Source organism: Bolinopsis microptera, chromosome 8, assembly GCF_026151205.1.
Source record: "Bolinopsis microptera isolate Bmic1 chromosome 8, MBARI_Bmic_1.0, whole genome shotgun sequence".
NCBI lineage: Eukaryota > Metazoa > Ctenophora > Tentaculata > Lobata > Bolinopsidae > Bolinopsis > Bolinopsis microptera.
In genome coordinates, this window is record NC_087079.1 from 10,659,969 (window position 1) to 10,674,758 (window position 14,790).

At 39.7% G+C, this 14,790-nt stretch overlaps 2 protein-coding genes across 3 annotated transcripts in view; one reads left to right on the top strand and one right to left on the bottom strand.

The window, feature by feature from the left end:
• LOC134820004 (kelch-like protein 20) overlaps positions 1-14,790 on the bottom strand; it is a 75,263-nt gene that overhangs the window by 10,832 nt on the left and 49,641 nt on the right. For both annotated transcript variants that reach the window (XM_063830172.1, XM_063830174.1), the window contains exon 12: positions 12,757-12,901. In XM_063830172.1, coding sequence (XP_063686242.1) covers positions 12,757-12,901 — 145 coding nt within the window. The remainder of the gene's footprint in view (positions 1-12,756; positions 12,902-14,790) is intronic.
• On the top strand, positions 1,339-8,062 carry LOC134819792 (nitric oxide synthase, inducible-like). Its single transcript, XM_063829934.1, has 3 exons — positions 1,339-1,430; positions 1,553-3,601; positions 6,649-8,062. The coding sequence occupies exons 2-3, from the start codon at positions 1,566-1,568 to the stop codon at positions 7,787-7,789; spliced, it is 3,177 nt and encodes a 1,058-aa protein (XP_063686004.1). The 5' UTR covers positions 1,339-1,430; positions 1,553-1,565; the 3' UTR covers positions 7,790-8,062.

Below are 14,790 nucleotides of genomic sequence, written 5' to 3' on the forward strand. Positions count from 1 at the left end.
ATTATCAGCATCTGTTATATCACGTTTATCTCACGGACAGGTTGTGCATGATCGTTCTTATTCCTTTTAGGAAATTTACCACCTTTTGTTAAAAATAACCTATGTAGTACCTAACCTTAACCCTAAAAAAGCCAACATTGTTCGTACAGCACGTATTGGCTTGCCCATGGTCACGTGATATCGATCCTGCATTCTGATTCGCTCTAGGGCTGCATGTCTATAACCCACACACACACCAGTAAGTCAGTGACTTCTTATATTATATTATTAGTCTGGTCTGATATTGTAACCCATTAGTGAAAGTTATTTCTTCTGACCTCTTATTCTGTTCTTTTTCTCTCGTCTTTTTAAACCAATTTGATGAGGATCAAAGAATCAACGAATTTTTGCATGCCTGTTTTAATTTCAGCTGGTATTGTCTCGAAGCCCATAGCCATTTCTATAAAAAATGCCACCATTGCATTTCTGATAAGTCTAGATTTTGTAATTGTATCCAAGTACAACAGTCCTCGACATCTCACTTCGTGCCCCAATATACCTTTAAAACAGGATCTACAGGATGAACCACATAAAATTTGACTTTTAAAAAAATATCATCACCCGCCACATTAGCAAAATTTAACAAAATTTTGAAAATTTTGCTGTCTACTTTTGTCCGCTAATGTCCTGCCCTTTTTGGATCCCCCCCCCCCCCCCCCCCCTTATAATAACATCTATGACATTCAAGTGCATTTTAAAGCAATTTGCCCTTGAGTATGATAATTATAACCAGTTTTATCGTGTTCAGCGTCCTCGAAAACATAAAGTCTCATGATTTTTGCTTCGATATTCATTAACAAAAAATCCTTCTATTTTCAAATCTCTGGCCCAGCTGCCTGCTGAGTTTCAGAAGGTGATACCTGATCAATATGCACTACAATGATTGCGCAGCTCCTATAATTGGATCCAATTACACGCGATCCAATATATTATTCCATATAAGGTCTGATCAAGTAGCTTGACGTCACAAAATATCCTAGTCGGCATACGACACGTTACGAATGTGATCGCGTGCCCGAGGGTTTACGAATCAAGGTAACGTGATAGGATTAGCGGTCACGACTCACGTGATAGGACCGAATGTCACGTGACCTCAGTTATCCCCTATATGGCACAAGTAGCTGTTATTGATCAGCTCTTAATTGGGCTGCAATCCTTGATAGGCCTATAATTACCCAATTTTAAATGAACGATATCTCATTCTACAGTATGATGAGGGCGTAAAGAGAATGCTTCCCGGAATCAGCATAATAAAGGGAACAAGATGCTGTTGGAATTTTAATTATTCATCTTCCACCCGTAGTCCCTAATGCAATCATGCAGCTCATTTTTAGTTTTTGAAGTGAAAACGGACACCTAACCATTCCCTTCTGCTTCGCCTCGGAAACCAAGTCAGCACACTTTTGAATGACTTGTAATCTGTATAAAGTTTCAGAGCAATTACAATAATATAATGTTATGTAAGTTATCAGTTCGATCTTTATAGCAGGATTTAAAACGTTAATCTTAGCAGGAAAGACCACAAGATGACGGTCAAAAAGCAAGTAGAACTTAACGACTACGGATATCCTGCTTCAATACCGTTGACTGATACACTAAACAAAGAAAGTCGGGACCAGTCTGGTGCCTGGGCACCCTGCCAAGGTTCAAAGATGCTCACTAGCGGGAAGGGTCCTCTCTCTGAAGAAGAAGCCATCATCCAAATGAAAAAGTTCTTCGATACCTACTACGCAGACGTGGAGAATTCCAAACCTACTTTAGCAAAAGATGAAAGAGTAGCTGAAGCATTAAGTACGATGGAAGCCACTGGAGATTACGAGCACACCTTTGATGAGCTCAGTTGGGCTGCTAAAACTGCTTGGAGAAACGCACCACGCTGTGTCGGGCGTAACATCTGGAAAACCTTGACAGTGGTTGACGAGAGAAACGCACTATCGTGCCCGGATATCTTCGATGCTATCTGCAAAAATCTGAGGGTGGCTTTTAACGGTGGTCAGATAAACCCATCTGCCATTGTATTCCGTCAACGATACATGAAAGACAAAGATACACCGGGAATAAGAGTTTGGAATGGCGTTCTGCTTGCTTTTGCAGGCTTTGTGAAGGAAAATGGAGATATTATAGGCGACCCTAAGAACGTCTATCTAGCTAACCTTGCCAAAAGTTTGGGCTGGAAGCCTAAAAGAGGTCCGTTTGAGTTGCTTCCCATCATGATATCAGATGCCAATCAAAATACGGAGGTATTCGAGCTACCGAATGACATCAAAGGGTACATGGTCGATATCACTCATCCAAAAGAGCCAGAAATTACTAAGCTGGGTCTACGATGGTATGCAATACCTTCAGTCAGCTCAATGATGCTGGAGGCGGGAGGTATCCAATATACCTGCTCACAAATCGCAGGTTTCTTCCAGGACACTGAGATTTCTGTGATGAATCTGCTGGCTGAGTCTAGATACCATCTAATGGAACCTATTGGGAGGGCATTAAAGTTGGATGTCTCCATGAACTCTACCTATTGGAAATGCACAGTGGCTACGGAATTGACAAGGGCAGTTTACCACAGCTTCAAGCTTGCTCGCGTCTCTATGATTGATCACTTGACACTAGCAGACAACTTCAACTCGTTTATGAAAGAAGAAGTGAGGACAAGAGGAGGGTGTCCCACAGATTGGCTCTGGGTGGTCCCACCCATGTCAGGTGGTCTAGTGCCCACCTTTCATCACGAATACTTGCGGTATGCCCTATCACCATCATATGAGTACCAAGCAGGTCCGGAGATGTTCTTCAGGAAACGTCGGAACAAATTTTCTTTTCGTGCGGTGGTTAGAACGTCCATGTACTTCCTTGAAATGATGAGCAAACGTCTCAAAGAGAGAAAACGAGTTGCAATGGTGTATGCCACAGAAGGGGGCACTGCTTTAACTTATGCTAGGGCCGCTGAGTCACTTTTTGTTAAGGCATTCAATGTGTCTATCGTTCCGGTCACTGCAATCACCAATAAGGAGGGTCTTCAAAAGTGCATCGATTGCTCTGATATCGTCATAATCATTGCCTCTCCGTTTGGAGCTGGGGGAGCCCCTTCAATCGCTGAGGAATTTCACAGAAACCTTCTCAACAAAGTTTATCGTTTTGATGGCATAAAATACGCTGTGTTTGGGCTGGGATCTTCTCAATACATAGAGACGTTCGCAAATTTTGGAAAACTTCTAGATAGAGAAATCGAAACAGAAGGAGGAACACGAATCACTGATGCTGGTTTTGGTGATGATCAAGCGAACCAAAAGCTAGCATTCGATGATTGGATTAAAGCACTGTATGTCAAATGCTGCAATGATTATCTGCCAATGGGTGGAAAGTCACAAGGTACTGCTGTCGAAGGAGTGACCGCTAAGAAAGTTTACAGATGGAGATACAGCAACAAGAGGAGCCTGAACCAGTGTTTCCAAGAGATGATAGATTCTCATGAAAAGATTTTCGAGTTCACATTAAAGGAAAAAATAAATCTGTCTCCTGAGGGGGCACCAGAAAAATACTACTTATGGTGGTTATGCCAGGATATGTAAATTACTTTTACAAAGACGGCAAATTGCCAGCTCACACCAGAGAAGCATTCTGCAAATTTGAGATTTTGACAATACACGGCATCATCGTAAAGAATGCGCTTACATTAATGCACCGCATGAAGCACTTTCCTAACACAGTACCTGTATCAATTAGAAACTTGTTTCCAGATAACATACCCACGCATGGTTCAAATCATGAGAACAGTAGCGAATGGCTAGATACGTACAATAACCGATGTTTCAAAGCATCCATCTTTTTTAAAGGACCTTTACTAGCTCTAACAGACACCAACAAGAACATCACGTCCCTACCTAGCTTATTTTCAATAAATATTTACAAATCGAACGCAAAACGCGTGCTTCTTGAGCAACAGTCAACACTAGCTAATTCAGAGGACAGCTGGCCAGCATTTCTGCTACACAACGTACCTGGTTTGAGGAAGTCCAATAGATGAGGGATGATTGAGTAATACAGCGACCAATAATCGCTAAATCATGACATCATATCATAACATAACATAACATAGGACGACAGCAAACACACAATAAACGAGCAGTAATAAACAACGTTCGCTTAATGGACTGACATATTTCAGCATATTTTTCACTGCCAAAGCGCTGATAACAGCAAGCCTTACCCCACTCCGCGCGGCTTTTTAATGCACAAAATCTTAAAGGACCAGTTAACTGAAAAATGTGTAGTCTCCAATTTGGCTAAGATTTAAATCAGCTGTGACAAACTGGTAAAGAATCGTATCGCCGAAAGAACCAACTCTCTAGCGTACGTGTAACGCGTGTTATTGCAATAATAAGCTGTGGCCTCGTGACGTCATAAAGTCCCTCAGTGCGCGCTTGCATAGCGTAATTTACATTACAAATGTTTATCATCGTCAATAAAACACGTGTAACTCACTCAAATTTTAGAATTATGACTATTACCCTAGTTCTCCAAAATCCTTATAGTTTTGGCTATCATCCTAACTAAAGGAATAGCTGATTGGATGTACAGTGCTCACGTCATGATTTTAAACAGTGATATAGGTTCTTGAACAGTGGCGGGTGAATGTACGGTTAGAAAGTTTCTGCTATTACAACTTATGTCATATGTGATAATTGTGGATTGTTTTCATTGCTTAATTACACAAGCAGGGAGACTGTACCGATTATTTTTCCCCAGTCCATGAAACTCTAACGAATTTAGAAAGGATACAGATAAGTAAGAGTTTGTTCAATTCCGAGAGCAATTATATTTATAGCATAGCGAAATTTCTAACTTTAATCTGCAAGTGTCTGCCAGTACAGGAGACAAGAAGTCTGGCTACTTTACGGCCGTTCCTCTGGGACCATTAGTAGAAGTAGCTTCTATCAGAACAGTGCCGTGGGAACAGAATTCCCGCCAAAATACCCGGTCTACCAAATAGTAAAATTACTGATTGGAGGTGTGTACGGTGTGAGGTGTGTTTTGAATTAGACTTCCGGCTTACCTAGTTGTTATCCTTATTGCATTATCATCGGTGCATAACATAAATAAACTACTGGTAAGTTTAAATAGTAAATACCAAGTGCAAACGTGTTCAGTCGATCGACCCACTGAACAACTATAGAATTTCCAAGACCCTATTATTCTCTGGCCATATATTACGGCACGATCGATTGTTAGATGGCTAAATGACCAACGTTAATCTATACAATTCTAAAACTATGAGCTAGCACTTTAATCTAAAAATACCTTTTTTATATTACTCCTGATTTTTACATTTCACGTAAAACATTGTCGCCAGAGGTTGATCATGGACACTAACAGCTTAATTTGAGATAAATGACTTATGAGTTTCTCTAAAGTTAACTCTAAAGTAGTGTAGTCCAGTCATTTATGGACATTTATGGAAATGAACCTGCAAATGTTCTAATACTCACGAAACTTTGCACAGACCTTCCCGAAGTTATGATTAAACGATTTTCGTTTGGAGACATTTTTTGACCGTGGAGAAAACCCAGGAGGGCCACGCCCATATTGACCCAATAACGTAACCGACCCCTTGCTTCTGAAGGTCGTAGAGACTTCAAAATAGGCTTGAACGAAGCCGCATATGCATGTTTATATAGGAGTTATTGAGCAACACATGGCCTAAAATCATTACTTTTCGATAAATTCGCCAAAAACCATTTTGGGCGTGGTGCTAAGCCCATTTTCGATATGATCGTGATGGAGTCTTCAGACAGGATGCAAAAGAACCGCAATTAGCATATTAATATATGACTTACGAACAAACATATGCCTTAAAGTGCTTACTTTTTCAGTTATTGGCGAAAAACTGATTTTCGGTTCCAGAAATCATGAAAAACTATGGGTATCTGGTTAATTGGGCTATGAAGGCCCTAAAGGTTTTTGAATGTGTGCAAATTGTGCAGAATGGCCATGTTTATATACAACTTATGAAGCAACATGTACCCTAAATTACTTACTTTTCGAGTTATTCGGGGGAAAAGATTGTATTATGTCCATTTTTTACCTGTAAAATACAGTCTCACGAGCTACTCTGCGCGCAAGAGGGACTTTATGACGTCATCGCCAAAATAATACAAACGCTATTTACACGCGTTAGAGAGCAGTTAGAGATTTAGGAATTTCGACTCGTTGCTTAGTTTGCTATTTGTCACAATCTGTCAAAATATGAGGATAACTTTTTTTTCAGTTAACTGGTCCTTTAAAGATAATTCTCGCGATAAAATTTTCATCGTCACGCTTGAAAATTTCTAGAAATTAGAATAGCCGTATATTATAACAAACTATAGCAAGCAGAATTAAGAAATAAAAAGTTCTGGGACTTAAGTGGTACAAATAAAATGAAAGGCATGCTAATCATGCTCACGTACTGTAATGTGTCGAGAGTTTTTTTTTTTTTTAAAGTTTTACCATTTGACAAAATAATTGATCTTTTTAGTGTGAGTGTGATTTCAACTTTGAGTTTGAAAATATTTTGAAACGACTTTCGATATTATTGATTATTATATTTAATAAACTGTCTCAAAGCCCTTAGAGGTGGCTCTATACGGGTCTTTACAACAACAACTTACTTGTCCTGTCATACGAACCAGAATCCAGCGATGACAAGGAACTATTTCTTCCTGGGCAGCACATAGGAATCTTCCCTAAGAACCTGTCGACTGAAAAAGAAAGGGTTGCACGAAGTCTTTCTGATGTTCCGTTCGGCAGTATTCCATTGATACTTGAAGAGAAGATAGCAATCCATGAGCCGTGGCGACAATGGAATCCAAATTATTCAGGACTGACCATTGACGAATTCCTTGGCACTGTAGCAGACCTCAAAAGAATTCCAGCTAACTTAGATGCCATTTTTGAGAAAAACATGGTGAATGGTGAGAACGGAAACAAAAACGACATAGCAGAAGGGGAGAACGGAAACAAAACAAGCAAACCAACGGATAACGCAGGCGAATTTGACAGTGCAAAGTTCATCGGGGAAATGCCTACAATCAAGAGACGGCTTTTTAGTATAGCCTCTTGTCAAAATGATGGTCACACCGTGAACATTTTGATTGCCATGCATGAATTCATGAAAGACGGAAAGACAGTAGGGGGTTTGACCTCTAATTTTGTGAGAAGCGCCTCTCTGGGTGAGAAGATTGAGGGATACTTCTCCAAGAGTGACGAGCAAATGAGGCTGCCCCAGGACTCAAGCCTTCCTTTGCTCCTTGTGTCGGCTGGATCTGGCTGGGCTCCCTTCCAGTCGTTTGTTAATGCCAGGGAACGAGATGCCCGTTCAGGTATTAAGACAGGGCCAATTTACATCTTCCACGGCTGCAGATACAAAGAACATGATTTCCTTGGCTCACTGCTGGAGGATGCTGCTACTGTGCTCAACATAGAGACCTTCAGAGCCTACTCCAGATCTGAGCCCGGTCAAGATGGGAAAACAGCGAGAAAAGCAGGCCCTAAGATCTTGTTAGAGAAGAAAGGTTATGTCCAAGATCTCATAGCAGAGCAAGGAGAGGTGGTAGCTAGAGTGTCTCGGGATGGTGGTCACATGTACTCGTGTGGAGGAAGTGGGGTGGTGGCTGGAGTCAGGGATCAACTGGAGACGACTCTGCTGGAGCAAGAGTGTGTTTCACTACAGGAGATGATCTCTAGCAAACGCTACCAGGAGGAGAAATTCGGTTGAACATTTTACGAACTTTTTATGAAGGTGCATGGACAGTCTTTTCAATAGTTTACCTACCTTTTTTACATTAATAACAGATTATGATAGAGATCAACTTCAGCTAGCATGGATTGACAGAATTGCTTTTTAGATATATTAGCAAGTGATACGAGAATGTAAAGTTCGGCGGAATCTTTTAAGAACTTCTAGGGTCTTCAGATCATGAGAGTGCATGGAAATTATTGAATTTTCAATTAGATTCTTTCAGTTTTAAGATAGTTTCTGATTTTTCTGGATGAGAATTGGATCTGTGATGACTATTTATAATGAATGTAAGTAAATTACGTTACAGTTCCAATTTGCAAATTTCCGTTCGTTTCGATCTGTACAGAAGATTGACCTAATAGTAATCGAGCTCGGAAAATGTATTATGAAGCCAAGTACATAAATCACTACACAGACATAAATTTAATACTGAATTCAGATCTTCACATATTTTGACAGTGAAAGTTAATTTGCCTAAATTCATGCTAGCATTTTGCAATAACGTGAGCATGGTATATAGTGAAACTGTCATGAACACTAGAAACGTAACACAATGAATTATTTTTTACTGGATTACTTTAAGTGTGGTAGAATTAATTTAATCAGTTTTAATACTTTCACCACTACTATACACAAATAACTATGTAAGGCAACTTGGTCGTTTACCACCTGACAGTCTATGCAACGTCTATGCAACGTCCGTGCAACAACAAAAGAACCGTCTATGCAACGTCTATGCAACGTCCCTGCACAATGAACACTCTATGCACACTCCCTGCACGGTCAGTCTATGCAACGTCTATGCAACGTCTATGCAACGTCTATGCAACGTCCCTGCACAGTACCATATGAACACCGGCTACTAGCCGGCTACTAACCGGCTAGTAGCCACTTTTGTAATTACAGCTCCTCAACTTCACATTAACAACCGGCTACTAACCGGCACTTGGAAAGTGGTCACTAGCCGGCTACTAACCGGCTACTAGCCGGCTAGTGACCACAAAGTGGCTACTAACCGGCTACTAAGCGGTCACTAGCCGGCTATTAGCCGAGCTCTAAAGCAGACCTACTAGTAGCCGGTTCCAAACCGGCTATGTAAATAAAATATAAATTTATTTAAAAACAAGGGGAGTACTCTCCCCCCTTGAAACAAATGCAGAAATGAACAGCACAAAAACTGCTGAGTTCGGGTTAACACTGACTTGTTGATACTTGATTTGGGTCATACCCTCATTTTAAAATTGAAATTACGATAGGTAGATGGATATTAAAAAATCATAGTTTGGTATCACTGGATATGATTGTTTTCCGGTTGTTTACTGATACGTTTACAGATACGTTAATACATATACGTTTCGCGTTAATCATACTGGATTATCAGTGATGAACTAACGTCTATTTTACACATTTGTTCATTAAATATCTCTCAAATTACAAATAGGAAACTGCTCAATTAGACTACAATGAGACAAGATACGATGTTGTTTACAGTGCAAAATCAGTTCAAACTTCACTAATATTTGTCACGTGTTCTTTAAATTGTGTCTTCCAACAACCAGTCAATCATACCACAAGACAGAAGGAGGATCAGCTGGCAATACTTAATGAGAAGAGTATCCTCGTCACGAGCAAATTGTGTGCAGCTATTTATATAATATATAAACATAAAACAATACATCAGTATGTGAGTAATTGAATTCAGCAATTCACATGATATAATGACAGTGAAAATAAATTTGCCTATATTGAACTTGGCGCGATTACAATGGCGTGATCGTGCCGTAACGTGAAACAGTCATGAACAGAAGTAACGAAACACAATGAATTATTTTTAACTGGATTACTTTAAGTGTGGTAGAGTTAATCTAATCAGTTTTAATACTTACACCACTACTATACACAAATAATTATATAAATAAAATATAAATTTATTTAAAAACAAGGGGAGAACTCTCCCCCCTTGAAACAAATGCAGAAATAAACAGCACAAAAAACACTGCTGAGTTCGGGTTAACACTGACTTGTTAACTCTTCAAGATTCTGGGTCATACCCTCGCTCATTATTAAATCCACCTTTCAAAGTATAAGGATCAGAATTGTTAGTCTAATCTGCTTTTTTTTATTTAATGCGTTTGTGTCAGTCATATTTCGTGCATTCTCCAACTTAAGGGGGGGTTCAGCCTGATTTTTTTGTGAAACTTGGTTTCGAGATAGCAGTTGACCAACAAACTACGACTGGTGACTGAACTTTTGAGGGGGTCCCGGACCCCAACCGCCAAACGGTGCCCGCGGGGCAGCCACGCCCATATTTGGTCCAAATTAGGCCCAATTTAACCAAATACCCTGAACATGCCCAAAATCCAGATTTTAGGTGCTTTACTTGTAGCTAGTGGTCCTCTGAACTCGTATATGAATTTTCATCAAGATTGGACAAAAAATGATTATCAGCTCAATATCTACCTAACTATGGATTCTGTATTCAAATAATTGCAAAAAATGAACAAAATCGCCCATATCTCAGTTCGCGATATTTGCAAAACTGACTTCGCTCAAAACAATAGAACTCAATAGGGTTTCAATATTTTTTCATGAAATTTTCAGAATCAACGTAGAATCGCCTCATGACCTTAAGTTTTGTATTGGAATTTTGAGTTAGGCCTTTAAAAAAATTTGGCGGCCAAATTCTGAAAAATGCCCGGCAAATTTCAGAATTTGGCCGCCAAATTTTTTAAAAGGCCTAACTCAAAATTCCAATACAAAACTTAAGGTCATGAGGCGATTCTACGTTGATTCTGAAAATTTCATGAAAAAATATTGAAACCCTATTGAGTTCTATTATTATTATATTGTTTTGAGCGAAGTCAGTTTTGCAAATATCGCGAACTGAGATATGGGCGATTTTGTTCATTTTTTGCAATTATTTGAATACAGAATCCATAGTTAGGTAGATATTGAGCTGATAATCATAGAGAATGTGTAGTATAGGCTTACCTTCCATATAAAGTTGGTTTCATTCAAAAATATTGATATTTGATCAATTTATGGGCCAAAATCGATCAAATTTGGTGCGTATGCCCAAATATGGTCATATGGTTTTTGGCTCATAACTCAGTCATTTTTTGTCCAATCTTGATGAAAATTCATATACGAGTTCAGGGGATCACTAGCTACAAGTAAAGCACCTAAAATCTGGACTTTGGGCATGTTCAGGGTATTTGGCTAAATTGGGCCTAATTTGGACCAAATATGGGCGTGGCTGCCCCGCGGGCACCGTTTGGCGGTTGGGGTCCGGGATCCCCTCAAAAGTTCGGTCACCGGTCCTAGTTTGTTGGTCAACTACTATCTCGAAACCAAGGTTCACAAAAAAATCAGGCTGAACCCCCCGCCTTAAATTGATTGTCATCTCCAAGCAGAGGCAACATGTAGATTGTAGGTGGGGTAATATTTTGTAAATAGTGCGATCCCGCACCGCACTGGCCAAAACCTTTTGTGTGCGGCAAATTTGGAGCTAAAACTTACTGCAATTAAATTCGCCACATTTACAGCCTTTAAGTTCTCTCAGGTACAGGTTGGATTATTCAACAACGTAGAATACAATGTTGCCGTACACAATTGTATTTGTTAACAACACAATTAATTTATAAGGTGCCTTAAACTGAGCTTCCTAAGAATACAAGATGTATTAACCTACAGAATTATCCTCATTGAAGGTTTTACAATTAAACGAGCAGGATGGCTGAGGCTAGTTAGTAGTTGAGCTGGTTATGAGCGAATTCAATATTATAACTTTACAATAAGATTCCTACACATTGTGTGTAATGTGTATATTGTATTAGCGACTAACGCGACTAAATAAAGGGACTCAATTTCAAATTTCAATATGTTGATTGTTGAGGGATCGCGATCCAGCTTGATAAGTTGTTCATTTGCCAAGATTCACTCTCTTTTGTAACAAAAGATATATTTCATATCGATAGTATGAAAATCTATGCATTATCAACGTAACTTGCTACCTGATAATAATAATAATGAACTTTCTGTACAATATGTTTTTCTTGATTTAAAAAAGTAATTCTAAAACGTGTGACCCTAGATATGATCGAATGTCGATCTTATCTCATTGTACACAGCGATACCAAATTGAAGTACACAAATCTGATAAAACGAATTACGGCCGATCGCGTGCAAAAACGTGCGGTGAAAGGTCAATAGTGCGATTCTGCACCAACCACACTTGTCATGTTGCATCTGTCTCAAAGTGGTCAGACAGCGTATTAAGGTATGATAAGATATACTTTACCGTACGGGCCAAAGCCCAAATATCATGTACAATCGCATCTGCAGTTCGATACTAGAAATTATGTCAATTACACCTCATTTCTAAATCGCTGATTCTCCTGATTTATTTCACTATGCATTAATGTAACGTAAATATATTATTATATTAGTCTAGAAATCTTCAATCTGGCAGTGAAGTCTATTAAAGTCAGACTGGTGAGGTGTTCACTTCATTAGATGACACGCATTGAGCAACTATTCAAACTCAAGTTAATATTTTAAACCGGAACATTTGAATAAAACTGATACAAACATTTTTGGGCTTACGCTATATTTAATTTAAATTTAAATTTAAAATTTATTTATTTGTGGCGTTTGTTCTAAATAAACAAATTATTTAAATTTATTTAAATTGTTGTTTATTTATTTATTTTTCGATAAAGGGAGCAATCTCCCCTCTTTGAATTACAATAAAAAATAGAACAATTTGGCAGCGATTCGAAAGGTTTTATCGTTTGTATGGAAGTTAGAGAGTTAGAGTGAATGAATGAACAAATCTTGACTATTGAATGGAATGTGGGATAAATTCAATTAACTTAACAACTATAAATCAATTCCATAAAATAATGACGTCATGAACAACACAACGGAGCTAAAAGACCTACCCTCCGACTGCGTACAAGCACCCGTCCAGTACTCCAACACCCACAAACCCTCTCCTGGTATTCATGGAGACTACAGCAGTCCAGATATCCTGCACCGGATCATATCTCTCGACAGAGTTGAAGTACTGAGCACCGTTCCGTCCGCCTGTGGGAACACATTGTTGGAGGATGGGGGTCAGGACTCTACGCCGTAGAGTCCCAGACCCGGGGAAAGGGGATGATTTCTGTGAAATTTCTATAATAATATGAAGGATTTCGGGGAGTAAGGATGTCGGGGAGTAAATTTTCAAACTTTTAGCTGCCCCAGGTTGCTAATGACGGTAATAAGCACGGGTACGGGACATGTGGCAAGAGCTCAACCAGTGCATGTCCCACGTGTCACACCAAACGTGCACAACCATCGGTCATTTGGCAACCATCCAGTAACGAAAAGGGGGAAATAATTACGATCATTATGCAATAAATGAGTGTGTACTGTTGCCATGTACTACGAGTACAAAGTTACATTTGACACATTGTACACGAAATAATAATAATGTATGCTGTTTGATATCATGAGACGCTATATAATAGTGATAATATATTATCAAGTGTCGGGGTGAAAGACACTGGAAATGTGATATGTTTATTTTAATTCTTAGATTTATTAATTCTTAGATTTCAACAGAATTATGCATAGTTGACATAGTGTTTTAACATAACAAAAGGGAAACACCCAACTGTGTTGTTGTCAATGAAAACGTAGTAATTATAAAATTTCCAAAATTAGATGGCTGACATAAACTTTAAATACATACGATAAAACACATAATAAATCTATAAAAAATTTCGAGTTGAATGCGTAAAGTGTACTGCCCAAATTTGCAAAAAGGAAGCAAGTGACATTTTTGAAAATATGGAGTTCTATACACCGTTGGAAAGGTCTCGCTGAGCTCTATTTCACTAACTTAGTCTTATTAACAGCAGATGTAACTAAAATTTCAAAGTGGGAAGTATCTACACGATTTTCACCATTCTTAGCAGTATTTGATCACTCACGATAATCAAAAAGGAAGTAACTGCAAAGATATTTCCTTTTTGCATATTTCCAGTACTTGCTTCCTTTTTGCGTGTTTTTGGCATTGTTACTTCCTAATTGCAGATTTTCAACTAAAGATACTTCCTTTTTTGCATAATCTCATCTCAAGATACTTCCTTATTGCAGATTTTAACCTTGAGATTACTAATTTGGCATAGTGCCATCCTGCAGATACTTCCTAATTACCAAACAGGGTGAACAGTAAATGTCAAAGGAGGAGGACTGAGGAGAACTGAGGAGGAGGGGGAGGAGGAGGAGGAGTAAAACTGAGGAGGACTGAGGAGAAGGAGGAGGAAGACTGAGGAGGAGGACTGAAGAGGGGGACTGAGGAAGAGGAGGGGAGGCGGAGGAGGATTGAGGAGGATGACTGATGACTGGTGAGGAATGATGAGGAGGGGAAGGAGGTGGATGAGGAGGATGAGGAGGACTAAGGAGGAGGAGGAGAAGGAGGAATGGTGAAGAGGATTGATGAGGAGAAGGACTGATGAGGAGGAGGAGGAGGACTGAGGAGTAGGAGTAGGAGGATGACTGAGGAGGGGAGGAGGAAGAGGACTGAAGAGGATCAGGATGACCCAGGAGGAGGACCGAGGAGGAGGAGGAGGCTGAGGACTGAGGAGAATGGCTGAGGAGGAGGAGGACTGGGGAGGAGGAGGACTGAGAAGGAGGACTGAGGAGGACTGAGGAGGAGGAGGACTAAGGAGAAGGATGAGGAGGAGGACTGAGAACTGAAGAGGAAGAGAAGGAGGATGAAAAGGAGGAGGACTGAGGATCAGGAGGAGGGGGAGGAGAAGGATGGGAGGAGGAGGAGGAGGAGGACTGACGAGGACTGAGGAGGATTTGGCATAGTGCCATCCTGCAGATACTTCCTAATTACCAAACAGGGTGAACAGTAAATGTCAAAGGAGGAGGACTGAGGAGAACTGAGGAGGAGGGGGAGGAGGAGGAGGAGTAAAACT